Source organism: Lutra lutra, chromosome 5 (genome assembly GCF_902655055.1).
Source record: "Lutra lutra chromosome 5, mLutLut1.2, whole genome shotgun sequence".
In the NCBI taxonomy this organism is placed as follows: Eukaryota; Metazoa; Chordata; class Mammalia; order Carnivora; family Mustelidae; genus Lutra; species Lutra lutra.
Window position 1 is genome coordinate 7249323 of NC_062282.1, and position 23651 is coordinate 7272973.

The 23651-nt window shown below is 44.3% G+C and overlaps 1 protein-coding gene across 11 annotated transcripts in view; it reads right to left on the minus strand.

Moving 5' to 3' along the window:
- Positions 1–23651, minus strand: part of SEMA5A (semaphorin 5A) — a 469481-nt gene that overhangs the window by 238180 nt on the left and 207650 nt on the right. For all 11 annotated transcript variants that reach the window (XR_007127428.1, XM_047729868.1, XM_047729867.1 and 8 more), the window contains one exon: positions 11373–11418. Coding sequence is in view for 10 of the 11 variants with exons in the window: in XM_047729868.1 (XP_047585824.1) it covers positions 11373–11418 (46 nt within the window). In the remaining variant the exon portion in view is untranslated. The remainder of the gene's footprint in view (positions 1–11372; positions 11419–23651) is intronic.

Consider the following 23651-nt stretch of genomic DNA (forward strand, 5'->3'; position numbering starts at 1 on the left):
TGATCTCTGTTTCAAAATGGTGTCTCAGGAAAGAGCTGAGGTAATCATGAGTATTCAATCTTCCATAATTACTATATTAATTTAAATAATATTATACTATATTATTTTAAAATATCTATATTATTTTCTTGAATCTCACTAAATATTATATTTGGATTTTTTTAATGTCATATTATGTCCCTTGGACTACGACTGTTTAATGTGAAGTAACTAACTGTAGTTGTCATCTGGCTTTTACTACCACGTTCTGGGTTGTGTTATTCTCTGTTCTTGGATATATCTAAATTTCCAAATAAAGGGTGCCTTCAAAAAATATCCTCAAATCACTTGGGGGATCCATATAAGATTCCATTCCTAGAGTTCACAGAGTTTTTCCTTTTACATATCTTTATTGTCATTTAACTTCCATGTTTTTCTGGATGAAAGAGCAGTATGTTGGTGACTCTACATTCCTGAACCAGAATCTGATGTCTATACTTTGAAGATTACTTTTGATTTCAATGCTCCTTTACCCAAATGATGATTAAAAATTTCCAGCAAAGAACTTTATGAGGTCTTTGGACTTCAACTCATACACACTTGAACCTCTTTTGTTTTTAAATAGACGCTTAATAGTGAATATCTGGGTGGGCACCTTGCCTCTGTGCCTTCCAGAAAACATGTAAACAATAATTGAGTATCCCCCAAAATTGAAAACAGGGTTGACCTTCAAGAATCAAACTGTACAATCAACCTATATAAGGTCACAGCAGAGATTGTATCCTATCATTTGAAATAGGCAAGCCCCTAGGCCCATAAGAATCGATGCACACAGATTAAACATTGTGACCTAATGAGAAAGTAACATGTCAACTCTAAAAGGTTAGCTGTTAGAGAACAGCCAAAGGAGTGTCTGATACACATATGTTAAACAAAAGCAGGGCCCATCACAGCTCTACGCATACTTACTCTACCCAAGTCCATCACAGTCACTGAATAAATTCAGGACGACAAACAGCCCCTATGCCAAAGAACCACCACATCACAAGGTTCAGTCTTGTCACTGTCGAGAAGGGTAGACCCATGTGACTCTCGTGTTTTTCATTTAATTTCTCTCTTGCCATTCATTTTCACTATGCCCCTAGGTCACTGGATACCTAATTTCTTACCCAAATGAGAAATCCTTTACTTATCTCGGAAACAAAGGGTGCTTCTGGTGTGTTGGCTTATCTATTTGTGTCTGCATCTGGGGAGAGGCATGGAAATATGGAAACGGAAAGAAAAGCAGAGAATCGAAGCAGGACCATCATTCAGCAGCTCTGTCAGGGGCTAGGGCTGCTTCCGCAATATAGCAGTAGAAACGCATTTTAGATAAATGAAATGGACCCCTCCGTTTATCTACCAGCCTGCGATTGTCAGACAGTATTTGCTGCTGGCTCACAGAAACTTCCGACTTTACTTCAGGAAACCAAAGGAGACACACAACTAAGAAAAATATTCATGCATCTTCAGTTCAGTTTCTGGGGCATAAAATCAGGAATGGATAGGGAAAATCATTAAAGACGAAGGCACGCATGACACAGGAGAATGCATGTATTACTTTCTTTTCTCAAAAACATACAAATATTTCACCTCTTTGGTGGCAGGGGCTGCTGCCTATGCAAACAAGGTCTAGAGGATCAGGACAAGCCTAAGGAAAATATGCAAACCTACTGAGAAGTACACGCCACAGTGGGTGTTCTTGGTTCCTTCTCCATCTCTCCTTATAGAACAGTGGCCCTTCCACTGGCTGCTGGGAGCGCTGCCCTGCACTGGCTCACAGTTGTCCCCCCTCTCTGAAAATTGCTCTTGGCCGATGAGAACCACCTCATTAGGAAACTATGTCACCACACCTCCCCCAAACATGAAAATCAGTAGCTAATGATTGAAAGACAAGTGGGAGTTGAGTATAAATCATCATCCCCCTGGCCTCAAAGGAGACCAACTGAGATTCTATCCAGGTTCCAGCATCCCCTTGGGATCAAGCTAATGCTAGACTCCAGCTCAGAGGAAATCCTTGCCTACTTCCACTCTCTGCTATATTGCTCATCCCCACCTGCTAAGAACATGCCCTCAGTGAAGCCCAAGCATACGGAATCCCTGTCTCTGGCTTCTAGGAAACCTCACCTAAAATCAAGATATAACTCATCATTATCAATTAACCACCACATCTGCTGTAAGCCAGCTGTCGTCAACAGATGGCACGGCAGTCCGTATCAATGAGTACAGGAAAGTAGTATATTGGTTAGTGACGAAGAGACTGTCCTCTGTAGCCCAACAAACCCAGATCCAAATCTTAGCTCGGTCACATGCCAGCTGGGGGGTGTTAGTTAAGTCACATAAATTCTCCAAACATCAAGTCCTCCACTATCAAATATTAAAAATAATATAACTTCAACCTTAGTGATGTTGAGAGGGTAGAAGTCAAGAAAGACGATGCATGTGAAGAGCCAAGCACGGAGTGAGGGTAGAGTGAGTGCCACCTCTACTGCTACTCTCGTTGTCATCACGACTCTGTGGCAACTGGGTCATTGCAGTTGCCTCAAATATGCATAATGCCACGTTTCCAATTGCAGGAAACCTTTTTCTTGAAGAAGAGGAAACCAGTCATCTGAGCAATGAGAGAAGAAAGAGAAAGCAGAAGGATGGTGGACACTGCGATGTTAATGCTCAAAGGGATGGCAGGGACACTCCACTCCTCGCCCTGTCTCTTCTCTCCAAAGTGCACCATGGAGAAAACTGAGGTCCAAAGAGGTTAAGTGGTTTATTCAAAATATCTCCACTTTGTGGCTTATAGACATGTTGGGAGCATGAATAAGTCCATTTGCGTGTCATAGAAAATGAGAATGGCAGTGGTGGAAGCGGGGCATGGAGAGCAGGGAGCAGTAAGGGCATCCCTCGGGGCTAGTCTTGTTTTTCCTAACACTGTCTGGGAGAAGAATCTAGTGCCTTCCCCCATCCTAATGCCCCAGTTTTCTCCTTCCTCCTGGTTTTGAAGACTATACTTCCCGCCCTCCTTGCAGTTGATGTAGGCCATGAGACTGAGTGTTGGCCACTGGAATTTGGGCAGAAGGGAGATGTGCCACATCCGGGCATGGCCCATATCATCTCACCTGCGTGGTTTTCCATTCTGCCTTCCACGCTTCCCCTACCAAGGTGGGTTGAAGATGGGGGCCCATAATGCAGAACATGCTGGGCTCTTGGATGGCAGCGTAGCACGGGGTCCCTGCAGCCTCTGTGCTGGACTGTCATGCAAATGAGTAATGGGCTTTGTGTGTGTGTGTGTGTGTGCGTTCAGCCACGGAGAGAAGAGGACGGTCTGCTGACATAGTTAGCTCACCTTCACCGAGACTCTGACACTGGGAAACTCCTAGTCGTCATTATAAAATACACATAAACAACCGTAAATCCTTCAGCAAGTTACGACGAAAGGAAAAGAAAGACGTTTGAATACACGGTAGCTAAACAGTACTTGACGGGGAATGTCCACCAAGGGTCCAGAACGTGGGGATGAAAGTTCAGTGGGACCACAAAGGCATTGTGCATGGACTCAAAATAAACACAGCAACCCAACAGTGTCTGAAAAGCTAAAACAAACAGAGCAAAACAAAACAAATTATACTGCCTCATACTGTGTTCACTCATTCACTCAGGAAGCCCTCACAGAGAATTGCTATGTACCAGATACATAACAAACCTTTTCTTAAAGGGTCACTTAGTAAATAGTTTAGACTTTGTAGACAGGCAGTCTCTATGACAACTGGTCAACCCTGCTCTGCCGCAAAAGTAGACATTCTATGAGACACACGGGTGTATCTGTGCTCTAAGAAACATCCCGAACTCTAATCCCAGGCGGGTGGTATGCAAACGAATGGGCACAGCCATATTCCAAACAAACTTTAACTACGAGCCACAAGCCCTAGTTTGCAGACCCCTAAAAGGTTTTTGTTTGTTTGTTTGTTTGTTTGTTTTTAAGATTTTATTTATTTATTTGACACAGAGAAAGAGATCACAAGTAGGCAAGCAGCAGGCAGAGAGAGAGGGGGAAGCAGGCTCCCTGCTGAGCAGATAGCCCAATATGGGGCTCGATCCCAGGACCCTGAGTTCATAACCTGGGCCGAAGGCAGAGGCTTAACCCACTGAGCCACCCAGACGCCCCCACCCGAAAGGTTTTAATAACAATGATCTCTATGATACCTTCCACTTCTACAATATCATGATTTTAGGAACATGTTTGATAAAGAAAGGCAAAAATAAAGTTTAGGATTATGATTTCTGAGGACGACAGTAAGAGACTGGTCTCTCCTCATTCAATAAAAATATAAAACTTGATTTAAAAAATTAGTCCATATGAAATACCCATTTGAGTAGTTATTCTAAATGATTAAGTAACAGATCATTCTTTCAATTATACAAATGAACTCCATCAGAGGGTAGTTACGCCATACTGCTATGGGCCATCAGAGAGGTCCTGACATTATAAATTGACTGAATTTATTTTTAAATTTAACTGCATATTGACAAAAGTAAGCTGTCCAAACTCAAGAATTCTGGCAGCTTCTTTAGAAATGGTCACTAAGGTTTCAGATATGTGTTTGGTTAAATACATGAAGAAATCAAAAGAGAAAAGTTCCTTCAGCACATCACAGATCTCACAGATTTAGTCAAGTAATCTTAACATCACAGACTAGAGAAGCAGCTTCTTCAAAGCACGAGGGAGTCGGGCAACAATGATCTAATGTGGGGTTTCAACCTTGGGGCTATTTCCACCGTGAGCCAGGATAGTCTTTGTGGAAGGGGAGAGGCTGCCCTGTGCACGGTAGGATGTGCTGCGGCCCCCACCAGTGGTGAAGAGAGATTCCCACCAGGTTAAACAGCCCCTAGTTGAGGAAAACTGGTTTAGAAACTGTCTCAAGTTCAAACTCAATTCCCCAGACCTAAAGATTCGGGAAACAGAGTCAACATCTACCCTAACATCCAAGAGAAACCTCTACCAGTATGGACCAGGTTGTTAGAGACTTAACAGTTTTTAACTCAGAAATCGTGGAGAGGCATGTGGCAAATTGGAAAACAGATTTCAACTTTTATCTGCTTATTCCAAGCAGTTATAAGTGAGAAATGGGCTGTGAATTCCTTTCCCACAGTAACGAAACAATACAAAAGTGGATTTGAGCAATTTCCCAAAAGAATATTAGCAAGACAGGGAGGGGAAATGGGCCTCAGCCCCTCTGTGTTCTCAGGACCCCATTCAAGGAGCGTCTACCTCAGGCCATCCGAGGCACGATCCCAGATGGATGAATGTTGTCCATTAGTCTTGAGGCCAGCTGCATTTTTCTATTTTTCAAAAAGCTTCTTTGTTCTTGCAAAATAACTGCCACGATCAAGGCAAGAAGAAAAGTGAAGTTGAAGAGCCGACTCTGCTTCCAGGACAAGAAGTCAGGAGACGCGTAACGGCGAGCGCCTCGTTTTTCATCGCTGCGCTGATGGGTTTTCAAGATGCCACGGCTACAGTTCAGCACTCGGGGGCCACGAGAAACACATCACAGCCTGAGTGGAAAGATGCCTTAGAAAGGATATCACACGGATACTCTGATTCTCCAGACACTGATGAAAAACAGGTTTTATTTCCTTAAATTAAGGCAACTAACTCCCGATCTCACTCTAATACGAAGGGCACGCCTGTTTAACAAATATTCTGTGTACAGTCATTTTACCTCGTGGTGTATTTAGATGTGCAGATTTTTGGGGTGATGCCACGAGATTTTCCTCCAATGGGTCGTGTTCACTCAGGGTTTAACAGAGGAATTCTGCCGCAACCCAACGCCGACTCAAATCATTACTGCGTTAGAGACCCGCCAATGGTGGCTCGCCCTTATGAGACAGGCCAAGGGAAAAAGAACTCTGATTCAGGGCTCTGTTGACTCTGGTCCCTGAGTGCTTCTGGCATCAGGCTTGTCAGGCCATCTGAGTGTCCCCGTACTGATGCCACCTCACCAAAGTTCATTTTTCTCACCTGTGGGTTCTGGTACAGTTCCATGGGCTGAGCCCCACAGCAGGACCATCTTTGGATGGACAATGGCTCTGACTCCCACGTGTAATGCCCACACCTTATGTTCTGTCCTCCTTCTCTGCCCTGGGGGGACTAACACCTGGTCCCTCCCCTTCTCCCCTCACAAAACAACATAAACTGGGGTCATCAGTATGGGGACCTGAGGAAGGGCAGAGGGACAGGATCCACTCAGAGGCATTCATTGTGCTCCTGGTCCGGCCAAGAGCTGTGCTCGCTACCCTAGGTAAAGCGGCACGCTGAATTTGGGGAACACCGAGGGGGGACAGTCTCTATAATTCTATAATTCTATGATTACTAGTCAGTAGGAGGACAAAAAGGAATATTAATCAGCAACTTTTTTCTCATTTCTGATCCTAAATACTGTCAAGGCAAGAGATGAACTTGGGGCAGAGGAAGTGTAGAACAGGGCAAAGCAGATGACTGGCGCGTCAGAAAGGAATGAATCAGAGCCAGCAGCTGGCCCTTTCGTCCCGGAAGGGCGCGTGCACCTGTTCCTGAACGCCTCTCCCGGCAAGCGCCGCTCATTGCACTAGTCTCTCGGCTGTGTTCCTTGCCTCAAATTTAGGGACAGAATATGAAGCTTACCTACACCCCACCAATGTGAAGCCTAGAAATTTAAAGAACGAGCATATTACTCGAAATCAACAGACATTCTTCTTGAGTCCACCACTCGCCAGATAACCCAATGATCTGCTCCAACCAGACACCAGCTAACAAGAGAAGGTTCCTCGGGAACGGGGTGGATCTCCGTGTGAGCCAGCGAGGGCTCGTCCGAAGTAGAGGCTGAGGCAGCGAAACGCACCAGAGGGTCACCGGGGCCACGCGGACTCGGGACGAGTTACAAAGAGGGGCTGAGTAGGGATCGGTGGGTTAAAGCATCTGCCTCTGGCTCAGGTCATGATCCCAGGGTTCTGGAATGGAGCCCCGCATCGGGCTCTCTGCTCAGCAGGGAGCCTGCTTCCCCCCCTCCTCTGCCTGCCTCTCTGCCTGCTTGTGATCTCTGTCTGTCAAATGAATAAATAAAATTTTTAAGAAAGAAAAGGAGAAGAAACATAACATCTCATTAGTTTCTTATAATGATTTCATATTGAAATGACCTTTTCAATATAATGAGTGAAGACCAATATATTTTTTAAAATAATTCCCATTTCTCTGCACTTAGTTCAATGTGACCACAGGTTTCAGTCAACTAGCCATGAGACTCAAGTGATGTTTCTAGCAGATAGCGCCACTCACGACACCAGCACAACCCTCTCCTTATCAGTGCACCTCTCTTTTTGGTCACCCTTGGAAATCGTCATTTAAACTAAAATGATATATTCCTAGAAATCAATCAGACCACTTTACCAAAGACATGCAGGAAAGAACAGTGTGCTGGGAAGAACTGACAGTTTAATCTCTCCACACTGAGTAAACAGTAGGCTTCCGAGCAGCACACACACCACAAAATGTGCAGAAGAAGAATTGTACTGTTTTGGACCAAGGGCGTGGCGATGTCTGACAGCTATCCCAAGGCACTGTCGTCAAAGCCCCCGTTCAGAAAGTCACGGTCCTCTTGCTGAGTCCTCAGTCAGCAGGCCGTGCTCTCTCTCTTACCAGGTGGTGGTGCCGGTGGGTTCCATCAATGTCATCAGCTCCATCAATGACCTAACCTTGATTTCCACCAAAAGGCAATCACAACAGTGGGAAGCAATGATGGGAAGAACGACTTGGTTTCCCTGTGGCCACAGCAATAGCCTGCACATGTCCATGGCAAAGGCATGGCCCGATTCTTTGCATCTCTTTATTTTGCAAGGAAAAGTTGAAAGAAAAACACAATGGACTCTCATAAGCCCTTCACCTAAATTCTCCAACTTCCCCCTTTATTATTTAATCACATTTGCTGTACCATTCTTTCTCTCTGGGTGCATGTATTTTTTAAATGATTTCAGAATATATTGGAAAAACCATACCCTTTACCCATACTTATCTCAGTAGGTTTGTCCAAAGAACAAGATGAGTTTCCTACATAATCAAATCATAGCTATCAAAATCAGAAAATAAATACATTTCTACTACTTCATCTACAGACATTATTTTTTTTAAGATTTTATTTATTCATTTGCCAGAGAGAGAGCAAGAGAGAAAGAGCACAAGACGGGGAATCAGCAGGCAGAGGGAGAAGCAGACTCCCTGCTGAGCAAGGAGCCCGATGCGGGACTCGATACCAGGACCCTGGGATCATGACCTGAGTCAAAGGTTGATGCTCAACTGACTGAGGTACCCAAGAGCCCCCAGATATTAAAATTTTCCCACTTGTCAAAATAGTGTCCCTGAGAGCTGAGAAACTTTTTTTTTTTTTTTTCTGTTCCAAGATCTGAGTTGGACCAAGTGTTTCATTTGGTTGCCGTGCCATTTTGTCTCCTTGATGAGGGAGACTCGCCCTTCTTTGTTTTCACGCCTTTCATGGCCTGGTGATTTGTGTAGAGTAGAGGCCAATGTTTTATAGAATACCCCTCAGTTTTGGTCTGTATGATGGTTCCTCCTGATGAAAGTGGTTATAATCTATAGTCCAAATATCAAGGAAATCCTGCTGTGCCCTTCCCTGTACATTCAATCAGGGCATGTCTGCTGGCTCGTTTTCTCATCACAGGTGAAGGGACCTTTGATTCCTTGGTTACGGTGATTCTGGCTGGTTTCTTTACCATCAAAAGACAGTTTTCCTTTTATAAAGAGTAAATATGTTATAGGTAAATTGAGACCACATAAATATCTCAGTCATCGTCAAAGCCTCACCCCTACACTTTCACAGCCATTGATCATTTGTGCCTGAATCAATTTTTAGTATCAAGGTTACCAAATAACAATTTTGTAATTAAATCATCCCTTGAGTATTTGTCATGTGGCATTTCACAGAAGGAAGAACGGTCCCTTCTGCCTCATCTGTGTGCTTATTCAGTTATTCTGATGTTAGTATATCCTCACTGATTCCAAGTTTATTCAACATGTTATAATCTGAGACCATGATGATTTAACAATCAAATTATCCCAGATTTCTTTACTGAACCCACTTCCAGCTATGCCTAAGACCTCCTGACCTGCCCTCATCATGCTTTGATCATCATCATGTCCTTAATTCCCGAAACAGAACGATATCCCAGGTTTCCCTGGGACTTTCACTACCCTGGCCCTGGAACCAGCTACTTCTCCAAGAAACGTTGGTTCCTTTTAGTGAGGAATTAAATTTAGAAACGAAGAACTGTAGGGGCATCTGGGTGGCTCAGTCAGTTAAGCGTGTACCTTCCTCTTGGTTCATGATCCCAGGGTCCTGGGATAGAGCCCATGTAGGGCTCCCTGCTCAGTGGGGGGTCTGCTTCTCCCTCTCCTGTTGCCCCTCTCCCCATTTGTGCTCACTCTCTCTCTCTCCCAAATAAATAAAATCTTAAGGAAAAAAAAAAAAAGAAACCAAAAACTGTATAATAAATGCATTGTTACTAGGATGTCAAAGCTTCCAGACCCTCTCAGCCAGGACAACCAGGAGACAAGGAAATAAGTAAATACACATAAATAAATGTTTCTTTTTTTTTTTTTTTTTTTTTTATTTTTTTTTTTTCAGCATAACAGTATTCATTATTTTTGCACCACACCCAGTGCTCCATGCAATCCGTGCCCTCTACAATACCCACCACCTGGTGCCCCCAACCTCCCACCCCCCACCCCTTCAAAATTCTCAGATCGTTTTTCAGAGTCCATAGTCTCTCATGGTTCACCTCCCCTTCCAATTTCCCTCAACTCCCTTCTCCTCTCCAACTCCCCTTGTCCTCCATGCTTAAATAAATGTTTCTACACATGTCTACACACTCCACTTTCTCCCACACACACTGCCACAGAAAATCCAGTATACTGCAAGCACCAAAATGAGCATAATATATAGTTCCCATCTATTGAAAGCTCTATACCCTTTATAAAAGATTACTGAAAATCAGAGTTTTAAAACAGCATTTTGGTTAAACGGCAGATCATTTGGATTTCTTATTAATACCTTCATGATTTTACCAACAAACTGACTCATTTAAAGACTTACATACTAAATTACAGTGGCAAGACAATTAATTCACTGCCTGGTGGGATGAAATGATCACAACAGTAAGTCATTATTTATCACCATCACTTTTAAAAACAAAAGCAGTTAAGACTTATTGAGAAATTCCTGAGCCTTCTCCCTTTTGCACACCTTCTCTTACTTAATTTGAGCAGTGACAGTGTGAGGATGATAGTCCTTTGTGGCCACTTCACAGATGAGGAAACACACAGTCGCAGGGACACGTGAAGCTATATCCCAAACCGTCTACAGACGTTCGGAGCCTTTGCTTTTTACTAAAATTAGCTTTGACTTATTTTGAGGCCCTGGTGCATCAAAGATGGGTCTAGTACTAAATCCTTGCTCGATCTGGAGTTTCCTGGATGCTCACACATTCCAGCGTGACAAAGAGAAGACTCTAGTCTCAACTTCTCTCCACTGGTTCTTAGACTCTAGTACACGAGGCTGATACTAAAATTGGCTGAAGAACTTTTCCCCAAGTTGCACCAAGCCCAGGAGTTCTGGCACATTCGGTGGGGAGTTCCAGATGCTCGGCCGGAGAGGTATTCATGTCCTAACTCTCCCCTTGTCCAAGGAGACCCTGGGTACCAGACACTTCAAGAAGCCAGGAAGGCAAAAGTGGGCCCTGGTGATTCACATCTGGCACTAAAATACATCCTCTATTCGGACAGAAGGACCTCAGGCTCCTTCCTCACACTGTAACACCGGAAGTAGGCAAATGGCATCTCTATCTATCAACACTTACTCTTTGCTCTATGTGGTTTTCAATCCCTCTGTTCATATTGATCTCATTCCAGGTGATAAAGAGGAAACAAAGATGTTTTTCCAGGAAAACTGACTTCTACAACAATCTGATGGCTAAAGGCAGCAAACTACATAACCAGCGACTCACTGGGGGGAAGGGCGCTCCCAGGGGCTGCAGAGGTGTCCTTCGAATTGTCTACCATTTGACAAAGGATAAGTCGGGATGATGCCGTGAGAGGAAGGCAGGCCGCACGGTAGGAGAAAAGGGCCAATGGGGAGCGAAAGCAGGGGATGGGTCACGTCAAAGAGGGCAGCCAGGAGTCCTGCAGCCTGGCCCGCTGTAGAAACGTGCCCCCGCTCTGCCCAGATCAGTCCCTTTACAGACACTGTCTCCCTCCTCTCCAGCAGTGAGCTAATGGGGTGGAAACTGGGAGTTTGAGAAAGGTAAATCGCACCTACCTGGATCAGAGACAAATCTTCGAGCTGTAACCTGAAGAGGTAGTTTCTACAAAATACAAAAAGAGAGCAGTTTTATTTTAATGGATATAAACTATTACAGGTCATAAAAATCATGAGAACAAGGGATAACAAAGTAATGATTTTTGGCTTCCTAAGCCTTCTCCTGCTAAGAATGTGTTTAGCACAGTTCTCCTCACACCACGGAGTTCACAGGGACATTCTATATGTCAACAGGTGCCCATTTGGGACTGGCTAGAAAGTTAAGGAATAAGGTGTGTGTGTGTGTCTGTGTGTCTATGTGTCTGTGTGTGTGTGAAAGAGACAGAGAGAGACAAAGGTAAACCTCAATTATTAACTGACTCTCTTGATCTATGGAATGGACCAAAGGAAATGGGCAACGGATTCTGAAACTGAGTTTAAGTTAAGTAAGACAATCACAAAACCACTCTTCACAAGTCTTCATTCTTAAAGATCATGGACATTCACCATGATATACAAGTACAACACGTCCAGCTTTCGAATTCAACCATAGCCTGAGCAATACAGTGTCCTCTCTTGCTTGAATGCGGTGTGTGTACATTTAGAAGCTTAAACTCGTCGGTCTGCCAGCAAGGCTTTGAAAGGTTCTCCGAGGCTGCCCAGGTGTGAAGCAAGAAAGCAGAGAAAAGGAAACTGTTTTCAACAATGAAGCAGAAGAACAATGACGTATACAGTCGAGAGCAGATTCATAGAATCAGCATCGCAGATGGGAAAACGCAAGTATCAGCTCCCATTAGGCGTTGGGCTTTATTGCTGTAGCTTCTAGAAACAAATTGGCCTCCCTCGTGGGAGATCCTCTGGCCTCTGACTCAAATCCTGCCTGCCCCCTTCACCTCATGCTGAAGAGGAGCTGATGTGGCTGAAGCCACATTCTGGGGACCATGGAAGAGAAAGTTAGCCCAGGCGCAAACAGTCAGTGCCAGAGAAGCAGCACAGAATGGAAACCAGCTGCAACGAATGCATGAGTGTGGGAAGGGTCTCCAAGAAGCTCTGTTCCACGTGATGGGCTGCCCAGGACAATGTCCACGGCACTAGCAGAGAGAGGAAAGCGTCCCAACAGCAGCTAAATATGAACTCAGATTATTTTCATTATTTGGGGAGGCGGGTAGATGTCAGAAGTAGCCACGGTGTCCTGGGGGGGGGCATGACAAGTGACAGCCAAGGCAGGCCAAGGGCATGACCTTGGGGAGACTGAGAAACAGCCTTATCAAGTGGGCAGCAATGGGAACTCAAAGCCAAGAGGGAAGCCAGTGTCCAGCAGCATGTGTGTGTGCACTGCTTGGAGGAAGAAAGGGACAAGCTCACTTTCAGAGGGACCCGCCCCCGGGGCACTCTGCTTTCTCCAGGTTTCTCCCCGAGCATGGGGACACTGCCTTCCAGCACTCAGTGAGCCCAGCCTCCCCTGAAGCCTTCCAACAGCCTCTTCACCACACTCTTTCTGAACTTTCAATTTTAGCTCTGAAATAACGCGGGGGAAGCTCCCAGAAGCATGGCTTGGCACTCGCCACCTCCGCCACAAAGTCAAGTGGGGGAAAACTTCCACGGTCTCTTAGGACAGGCAGCCCGCAGCCCTCTCTGCAGACCCAGATCAAGGATGCCTCCAACGAGGGAACGGGACCGCACAGTCTGTTTTTATTATGTCCAGCACCACGCAGAGGAAAGGATTCCAACAGAAACCCCCTCCTGCGGGGGAAGGAACGTGAACTTGGCGCGGGCGTGGAAGAGCATTGTTGAGCTGAAGGCACCAGGGGAGGCCGGCGAGCATCTGGGGATGTGCCAAGCCTTCACCTGCTGTGAAACAGAGGCCCAGGAGTCCTCCAAGAGAGACTGGGCATCGGGACACCCGCACAGATCAACTTTCCCGGGCTTACAAGTGGCACCGGCGCAATGACGGGCCAGAGTGCCATTATGAGCACCACGGCTCCCCACTCTCACGGGGGTCCCGTAACTGGCTTCCTGCCTGTAGGACGCCACCAGTGGTCACCTGGGCCGTGACTCCGGGAGGCGGGCTCACCTCGTGGTGAAAAATGTCTGCGCAAAACCAAAGCCGTGCCACGTACACAACCTCAGGAACAAAGTGCGAGCCCTCCATGCCTCAGTCTTCTCATCTGTAAAATGGGGCTAAGAGTCCTACCTACGCCCTGCAGCCGTTGGGAGGGTTACATCCAAGGACAACGTGGACAGTGGTGCCTGTCCATAGCAAGCACTCCATCAATTGTAGCTCCTTCCAGAAGGTTATGGAAAATACTGAAATTCCCAGACATTGAAATTCTCGGGATGTTCTCCATCATCCAGAGAAGGAGAGAGAACGTCTGCTCTCCGGGCATTTCAGGTTTTAGGCATAAGGCAGCGTGACTCTCCGTGTTCGGGAGAAGCACTGCTATCGGAAGAGGTGGTACGACACCATGGGCTTTCTAGAACAGAAGATAGCACTGTTTATCTTGTCACGATTCTGGAACACAGTCTTCACACTCTTAACTCACTAGCTCTTTTAAGAAAGACTTTTTCTGTAAATACTTTCAGTAAAAGAAATTATTCATATTTTTAGTCAATTGATGACCTAAGGGCTCTGACAAGGTTATAAAACCACCCCCAACCCGTCTCTCTCTCCTTTCCTCTCTCTTTTCTTCTCTCTACTTTTCTCTCTCTCTTCCTCTCTCTCTTCTTCCTTTTCTCTCTCTTCCTGTCATACACTCCCCCACTGCCATGTACACGTACATGCACATGCGTGCACACACACATATCTGTATCTGGGAACTTTCTAGAAAGGCACTTCTCATACATAAACTAAGAGCTTGTGTTTCCCTCACACCACTGAGGAAAGAGGACGGTAGTGTCCCCCGTGCTCTGTAGGGCTCTGGGCAGGACAACTGAGGGAAAAGTTCCAAGACCTCTTTCTACTTGGGGAGTGGGTGAGAGGAGGTATAGAAATCACTCTCTGAAAACCCTGGATCCAGTTTTCAGGTACCGTGTATGGGGGAAGGACTATGGTGTGAATGTCTGTGTCTCCCAAAAGTTCGTAGGTTGAAATCCTGACCCCCAAAGGTGATGGTGATAGGAGGCGGGACTTCTGGGAGGTGATTAGTTCATGATGGCGGAGCCTTCATCAGTGGGATTAACGGCCTGATTAGGCTCCAGACACTTTTCACCTTTCTACATGTGAGGACACGGCGAGGTGTCTGCCATCTGGAACCCGAAGAGGGCCCTCCCCAGAGCCCAGCCGTGCTCTCTGATCTTGGACTCCTGGCCTCCAGAACTATGAGGAATAAATTTCCATTGTTTATAAGCCACCCAAGTCTGTCAAGTTTTGTTCTAGCAGCCCCAAGAGACCAAGACAGGAAGACGCTGATTTATGATAACATGCCACATTCTCGGTCCACATGTCCCCAAGCAAAACTCACTCTGCTGACCGTCAGGTGACAGTCTGTAAGGAGCCCTCCCTGTCCCCACCATCACTGGGGAATTCCGCTCATTTACTCGTACCCCCTTGAACACCTCAGAGCTGTGGTCCCCTCCCTGCCACCGGGCCAGCAATACATCAATATGGCAGAGACACGCAAGAGGTGAATAGAAGGGAAGGGGACAGAGGAGGAGCCACAATAACTAGGAGATGCCACCGCCGCCTCCGTGCCCAGTGCCCCCATGGAGAGAAGCACAAACAAAGACTGGGACGTCCCCTTTGGTATTTTCTGGGCTACAGGACGCAAACCGGTCATTATTTTTAAACTATCCTCAGCTTTTTGTTGTTGTTTTTCTTTTAATCTAAAAACAAAACAAAAAAAGGCAGAGAATTCAAGAACTCCAAAGCCGAGTCGTCATTAGAAGGTATATACCGTCAATCTGCCAATGAGGAAAAGTCTGCAAATTAAGAGGTACTATGGGATTTATTGAAGATTATTAGGATCAGATAAAATCTCAGCATGAGTATGAAGACCTCTCACGCTCTACTGTCCCTCGGCCCATCATGCCACTCAGCGTCAAAAGCCAGTCCTCCCATGACCTCTTTCTAATTTCACCAGCACCCACCCTCGTAGCCACAGCCACACACAACCACACAGTAACAGTCGTTACCGCACAATCATTTGTCTTCGTTTCAATTCACAGGTGCATTTGCATACCGTTTTCAGATGATCCAAGTCTCAACACTGCTTAACGGCAAGGTTTTGATTCTAGGTAATTGATTCTCACCCCTGGGACTGAGATCTGACTGTGACATATGTCTCCCCATTAAGCGAACATGTTAATCCTACTGGTCTGGCTGATTAAATGGGGCCTCCTTTCTCTCTCCTTATTTTCCACAAATTCTTCCTGAAACCGCCTGCCCGTACTTTAAGAATGCCCACGTTTCTTCATTTATGGCCTGAGAGAGCTATGCTATACCATTTCTCAGTGTCTTCAAGTCACACAAATTCCTACAAGACCATGACCCTTCTTAGATAGCAAATGGGCAAGAGAGTCGCATGAATATGTGACCAACGGATGAAAGACAGTTATCCTGACATATTTCAATAAATTCTGAGGAATACATTGAGTGTTTTTGTTTTCTGGAGCTCAGTACCAAATTTCAAAATAATTTTAAATGAAATTTCAGCATGTAAGAGAGGAAGGATAATTTTTTTTTTCTTGCTTTCTTCTTTTTTCAGAGAGGGAGAGGTGGGTAGGGGGGCAGAGGGAGGGGGACAGAGAGCATCTTAAGCAGGCTCCACACTCAGCACAGAGCCCCAAACAGGGCTAGATCTCACTACCCTTAGATTGTGACCTGAGCCGGAATAGTTGGCGGTTTAACCGACTGAGCCACCCAGGTGCTCTGGAAGGATAATTATTTATTAACAAAAACTCATTCAGCAAGTATTTACACATAATATTTATTAATTATAGTCAATGGATTAAGCTAACAAAATTTTTGAGACTAAAATTACTCAAAACAGGTTACCTCTAACTTTACACTGCCTCAACATCTATTGAAGGTTGATCTTTGTGTCACTTGGTTACATTTTTGCTGCTATTTCTTGTTTGATTTGGGACACCAAGAGTTGGTAAGAGCTTTCAAAAATTCGTTTAATTTATGACTATAGTCTACACAAAATCCAAGCTGGCAATGCCCCTTGGACCTCTCAATAGTAGAAATAAATAATATGGAGTCTTTCACTATTCACTTTATCTATCATGATTTCCAGTGACTTAAAAGATATTTTAAAAAAAATGAAATAGAAACAAAACATTTGTGGAATTCCCTCATCACCTCCCTGGAACTTAAGAACCTGACAAAACACAGCGCAGATCCCACGACGCACAAACAAACGCCTTTCCTCAAACTACTTGGTTCCTAGAACAACTCCGAGTCCATTTTTGCCATTGGAAACATTCCAACCCAGCGAGCAATGTGAGGGACCCGAAATCCCCCAAGGCGGCTTGATCCATCACAGCTGAGGTCAATGACCTACGAAGTTGAAGATTACAAAAAGAAAGAAAATCTTCTAAAGGGAATAAAAAATGGCTATTCCCAGATGTTGGGCCACTCACACACTAAAGTGAGATCTATGGTCCCTGGAAGTGGCTGTTCTCCAGGGCATTAGAGAAGGGCCAACTACTTTATCTTGTAATTGTGAGCTCACGGGGGAGGGAAAACAATGTATGTGAGGTTTACAAGAAAGGCTACCAACCTTTCCAACGGGATGGAGTAATGGTTCTGGCTCTTCGCCAACAGGGAATACTAACCAAATGTTTCCTATAGGATCAGTTTCTCTTGTAGGGCAATGCTTTGAGCAACCCAAAGCATTTAAGTGGTCTCATTCATCTTCCTAACACCCTGAGATGTAAATAGGTAGTAATAAGGAATATTGCTGTTCTTGAGGGACAAAGGCAGTGGTGCAAGAAGTTAAGAGATTAGAGGTTTTAGAAGTATTAGTTGTACAGTTTAAGGGGAACTATTCTGCCTTTCCATTCGCCCCTCTTCATTACAGTACAAAGCAAGAGTTAACCACACGGTAAGGGTTCAGTTTTACGACAACAGTAAATAAAAGTAGGAGTGTTTCTTCCCTTGGTATGGATCTCCTTTTTTTCACATGTCTTGGAATAAAATTTGACATTGTGCATTCAAATACAATAACTGTATTACATTTTGGAGTCATAATATATGAGGGATACAAAGATCCAACAGACTGAATAATTCAAATCACAAAGCCATTAAATTTGGCAGACACAAACTGACAGTTTCCCCACTAGACATCTGAGTGCGCTTCCCCCCCCCACTGGAGTTTATTTCTTATCGATTGCAGGATTGCATAACTCATTCCTGCGTCCCATCCTGTCCCCCAGTGGCCTATTAGCGACAAATCACTAAGCACAACAATAAATTCTCGGAGGGAGCAGTGCGGCCTTAATAGACGAAGTTCATTTGCGTCTTCATGTAACGTAATAAAATTCAGCCAGCATTAAAGAAAAGGTTGAGCCATCATGAGCATATTAACTAAATGACTGATTTTATCTAGAGACACTATAAAACTTAACTCTGACCTCCATTAATTATGAAAGACACGGGTGTTTTAAAATGACATTCTCTTAGAATAACTCAATTGGTCTCTGATGAATATAGCTATAAAATCAAAGAAGAAAACTCCAGGTTCTTATTGAACATGTAAGTTCAAGGATTGCTCATACCCAAGGAGCAGGAGACTGAGTAATTAAGACGGATATGCACTTTGTATGAAGAGAAGACAGAGACAAAACAGCAGGTAAACCTATCAAATATGTTTTAAACAGTGATGACAACGACTTTTCACTTTTCTTTCCACTCAATAGATGCTTAGACCATGGTCGATCGTGAAACCATCTGAAGTCATACACATACCGCAGAGAAATCATCACCATTTGGGGAAATCTGAGAGCAGACGTCAGCTGGGAGGCCGGCCTCTCGTACACCCCCACCAGCCTCGTCCTCCCTGACTCCTCTTCATGGCGGGATTCCATAAGCCCTGCCGTCAGCACATGACTGCACAGAGCTTGAAATCATGACGTTGTCCAAGACACCCAAACTTTCAACTGCACTGATAGGCTTGAATATTAAAATGTAAGTTCATGATTTATAAGCTCAGGAAAATAACTATCTCCTTTTAAGCAAAACCAAATGTCTTTTATAAAAATTATTTTATTACCTAAATAATACAGCAATCATCTCAATAACCTTGAAGAAGCTGAAGATTTCATCTCATCCTGTAACCAACTCAGGCGGCTCACCACCCTACCTATAACGTTGTTCCAGAGAGTTCATTACGCTGGATGACGCCAGACCAGTTCCAGGAGCCTTTATTTTCCCTGGCATTATAACCATTCCAAAAATATCTCTTTCAGGGCGCCTGGGTGGCTCAGAGGGTTAAACCTCTGCCTTTGGCTCAGGTCATGGTCTCAGGGTCCTGGGATCGAGCCCCGCATTGGGAATCTCTGCTCAGCGGGGAGCCTGCTTCCCCGCTCTCTGCTTGCCTCTCTGACTACTTGTGGTCTCTGTCAAATAAATAAATAAAATCTTTAACAACAACAACAACAAATATATATATATATATGGGCTTTTCCCATAGATTTGGGGGGGGACTTAATTCATTTCTTTAACTATTGAGCTGGATCACATTTAGATCCCAGTTAAGGAATAACAAGTTCCTGGCATGAGCTACCTCCTCGGTCAAAATTGTTCCTACCCTCCTCAAAAACAGTAGGCTATGAAAATTTTTAAATAATTCTGATTTTATTACTGTTGTCATGACACATTGTCATGACATGCCCCCAAAATTGTATTGGATGTTTTCATTCTTTATGCCCCAAAGGTTATTTCAAACCCTTTAAAAGTCTTGGTTATTAGGATGTTACAAAGAATACATCAAAACCAAGAACAAATCATTTTAACGGCACTCTTGTGTATTTAAACACCAAGATTAAAAGGCACAGAAGTAGATGGAGAGCTTCTCGTTACTAGCAAGCAAAATGAAGGAACAAAGACGGATTCCGAGAGATGAGCAACAATTGCGACCAATACTGTTAGCAAACTGCAGAGACATAAAATCAGAAAAACCTTTTCCCATAAGCATACTTAGGGTCAAAGTTATGAATCAATATTGTTAATAATCACACTGATAATTTAAATTTTATTATGCTCTAAATATGACTTGTAAATCCCTCCGTGCTTTAAGGATTACAGATGATGACTTATTGCCCCAAACTGAACTTACAACTTCTGCTTTTGTGGGTCCACTGGGTATCTGATTCATTCCTCCCCATTTTTCAGTTAATAGAGATCATATTTCATTGGAAAAAATACCAACTGAACCATCTGACGATTCCCTTAACCTCTACTTTTTAGGAATGTTCACTCCTCAAGAGATTTCCTTATATAATTCTTTTCCTGGGTTATCTTCAGAGTTAGCAAAAGCTGGAAATGTTTTTTCATGTATTTTCAAATAATCAAAGAATTGCAGTTAATTCCCCACATGCACAGGGCTAGCTAATGCTATCACAATAAGCCACACTCCCAAACCTCGCTCCAAATCTCATCTTCCAAACTTGCCTTCTGCCATCCCGTTCCAGTCGCCATCAATCACTATCAAACCCAGCTCTGAAGTAGGTCTCAAATCTGACTCTCTCTCATTTCCACCATCACTGCCTGAGTATAAGTTCTTTCTGTCATCTCATCCACAGCCCCAACCTCAAACTCTAGAACACTCTGCACACAATATGGTAGAAGTATCTTCCTAATGCAAGTCTGAGCATGTAAATACATAGGCTTAGAAATCTCCTTAACTCCTAATGCCTTTACCAGAGGTTCTCAAATCTGCCAGGCCAGGAGATCCTCAGAAACTTAATTAAGCCAAAGATTCCAACATCACTTCCAGAACGTCTAACCGCAATGGTCTGAAGAGGGGCTTGGGTATCTGCATTCTTATAAGGCCTCTCATGACTGCCAAAATTAGAATCACTGGTCTGGAGGTTTAAGTCCAAGCTCCTCCGTAATCTGACACCTCCTAGAGCTCTTGCCTCCCCGGGAACAACGTCCACTCTGTCACCAACTGGTCCAGTCAAGCTGAGTTCTTCTCAACCTCATCAGGATCTCTGATGTTCCCCAAGGTACAGTCCTTCTGGCAAGAAGGCCCTTCCATCTGCCAGACTCCTACTGCATTTCCAAGGCCCACCTGAAAGAGCACCTTCTTGATGCACCCTTTTCAACCCAAAAGACCATCATGTTTCTTTGTTCTTGGGGTTTCCAGGGCCCTTGACCCAGGCCTTCCTGAGAAACTCTCATTGCCTGTGTTCCCGCCATAGCCAACAGCCAAGAGTCAACAAAGGTTTTCTTTAAGGGCCAGACAGCAAATGCTTTGCCTTTATGGATGGCCTCAGTTGCAACTACTCATCTCTGCAGACAAAACTCGAAACCAGCCACAGGAAATACCCAAGTGAATGGGTGTGACGGCGTGCCAATAAAACTTTACAAAGACAGAAGGCCGACTCTGGAGCCTCAGCTTGCCAACCTTGCACTAGGTTTGCACTAGGCTATGAAGTCTTCAAAGGTAGAGACTACCCTTCATCTTTGTTTCCCCAAGCCTTAGAACCTTCCTGGCATGAAGGAGGTTCCATGAATATTTGATAAATGAACAGTCATGGAAAAGTAACTAAGTGAACTGATATACTCTGACGGACCTTCTGTGGGACTGGCTGGGAGCAAAGCCCTCAACACCCAAACACTAGCAGACACACATGCTCAAAGGAAAGCGGCAGATGAACTTTCATGACACGGCTTTGTTGGCTCATTCATGCATTCTGGAAAAAAAAGGACTTTATAACGAAATAAATAATTTGCTGCCAGACTCATCTGCGCCCCAGTTCCAGGAGGGAAGAAAGTGCAGAGATTACTCTCTCTCTCTCTCTCCTTTTTTTACAACAGCAAAAGGAACACAATGTGCAGAAATCTTTCCCATAAGAGGGTCTGCCGACCACCTGTTTCTCAGAAGCTCGCACTCCTGGACCCCGTCCATCCCGAGTCAGCAAAGCTGGGAGCGAGGGACCAAGGAAGCTTCACCTTGAATGAACAGTGCTGATGCTTAGGTACCCTGATGTCTGGCAAATATCCGACAAAACGTAACGAAACCAGCAGACAAGGAGTGGGACTTTTTAAGCCAGATCAGGTTAATTCATCAAGTAGGCTTCCAGGAAGAAATGAGACTAACAGGTATAAGGAGGAGGAAAACAAGAAAAGAGAATCCGAAGAGAAGCACAAATCTACCACTCCAGTGCCAACACTGAGAAGGAAAATGATGGAGAAGAGAAAATATTCAAGAAATAAACTAAAGGGGGAAAAAAACAAATTTCCAGGGGGCACCGAGGTGGCTCAGTCGGTTAAGCATCAGACTCTTGATTTCTGTTCAGGTCATGATCTCAGGATCCTGGGACTGAGCCCCACATCAGGCTCCCTGCTCAGCACAGAGTCTGCTTTAGAGTCTCTCTCTCCCCCTCCTGCTGTCCACCCCCCTTCTCTGTCTCTCTCAAATAAAAATAAATAAATAAATAAATAAATAAATAAATAAATCCTTTTTTTTTTTTTTAAAGATTTTTATTTATTTATTTCACAGAGAGAGAGATCACAAGTAGGCAGAGAGGCAGGCAGAGAGAGAGAGAGAGAGAGGGGAGGAAGCAGGTTCTCCGCCGAGCAGAGAGCCCGATGCGGGACTCGATCCCAGGACCCTGAGATCATGACCTGAGCCGAAGGCAGCGGCTTAACCCACTGAGCCACCCAGGCGCCCCAATAAATCCTTTTTTTAAAGAAAGGGGGAATTCCAGGTGAAGAGCAGGAATGAAAAGGCCATCCTTTTTTTTTTTTCATCACCAGGTGTTTTTTCCTAAATCATAATTAATATAAATATAAGGTAAACATCATCACCACCCTGCATTTCTGTGCACTATGGGGGTCCACAGCTTTCTGGATTCACTCCTAAACGCTGACTTCATTCCACGCCACAGGAGTCACCTTTAATTGTGTGAACTTGACTGAAATGTCTCCTCTAGAAAACAGAAAGACCTCATGGCTACTGGAAGCAGAATTGCTGATCTTATTTTAAAAAATCTATATCCTTCCTTTTAATCATACACTGCTTGCAACAGATTAATTCTAAGGTTTGACTTTAAAACAAAAACAGCAATTAAAAATAAGCATCACCAAAAAAAAAAAATTAAAAGACTGAGTTACATTGGTCAATTAAAAAAAAATGACCAATCCTTCTAAAATCCAGTTCCTTGTTTTGATCCAGTGGCAAAATCATTCTGAAAGGAGGAACTTAGGCTAATTAAATAGATGCTCGCCCATTCATTCCATGGGATCTTATGGGAAGGGTTGCTTTGAATACTTAAATCAAATTCAACACCAGCATAGCAAAAACAAGTTAATCTTTTCTTTTTCAGTTTCATCTTTGCAGATTCAAACCAAGGGCAGAACAATGCTTGAAAATAAAACACTACAGTTTTTCAAGTCTGGTTGTTGTGATTATAAGGACGATGGAGCCCTGTTTTGAAAGCACTGAGGTTTTCGTTTCTGATTTTTGTCATAACATGCTGACTCAAAGCTGATACTATTTGTTGTACAGACCTATGAACAAAAATATCTTCCTGCCCCTAGGCATATTTCATTGGCTGTCTGGGCAAGTGAAGGGCCTGGGCAAGGGACAAAGCTCGGGGCTGGTCCTCATGTCAGGTCAGCTGTGCACAGGGACTCACGCATCCCCCTTTGTTCTTTCTCTTGATAGCTCCATAATGTTCCCCTTTAATAGAATGAAATTTTAATAGAATTAAAATTTGAAATTTCTAAGGTCATAAATTGTTCTATTTATCACCAATTATGATTGGTACCTGACCCAAGTACTGAGTCTGCGGGCTTCAATCCCACCACCTTAATCTCCTGCAGATCGTTGTGCCTCCTGGACTCAGGTCCTTGTGTGAAAGCTCATGGGTGAGTGAGTGTTCTTATTAAAATATCGTAGGTTGTGAGACGATGTCCTACAATTTTTACACCTGTGTTGCCCGAAGCAAGTCAGAGCAAAGTAAGATAATCACAAATCAACTGACAGGTGCCTAGGTGACACAGTCAGTTAAGTGCCTGCCTCTTGGTTTTGGCTCAGGTGTGATCTCAGGGTTGTGAGATTGAGCCCCGAGTTGGTTTCTGTGCTCAACTCAGACTCTACTTGAGATTCTCTCTCTCCCTTCCTCTCT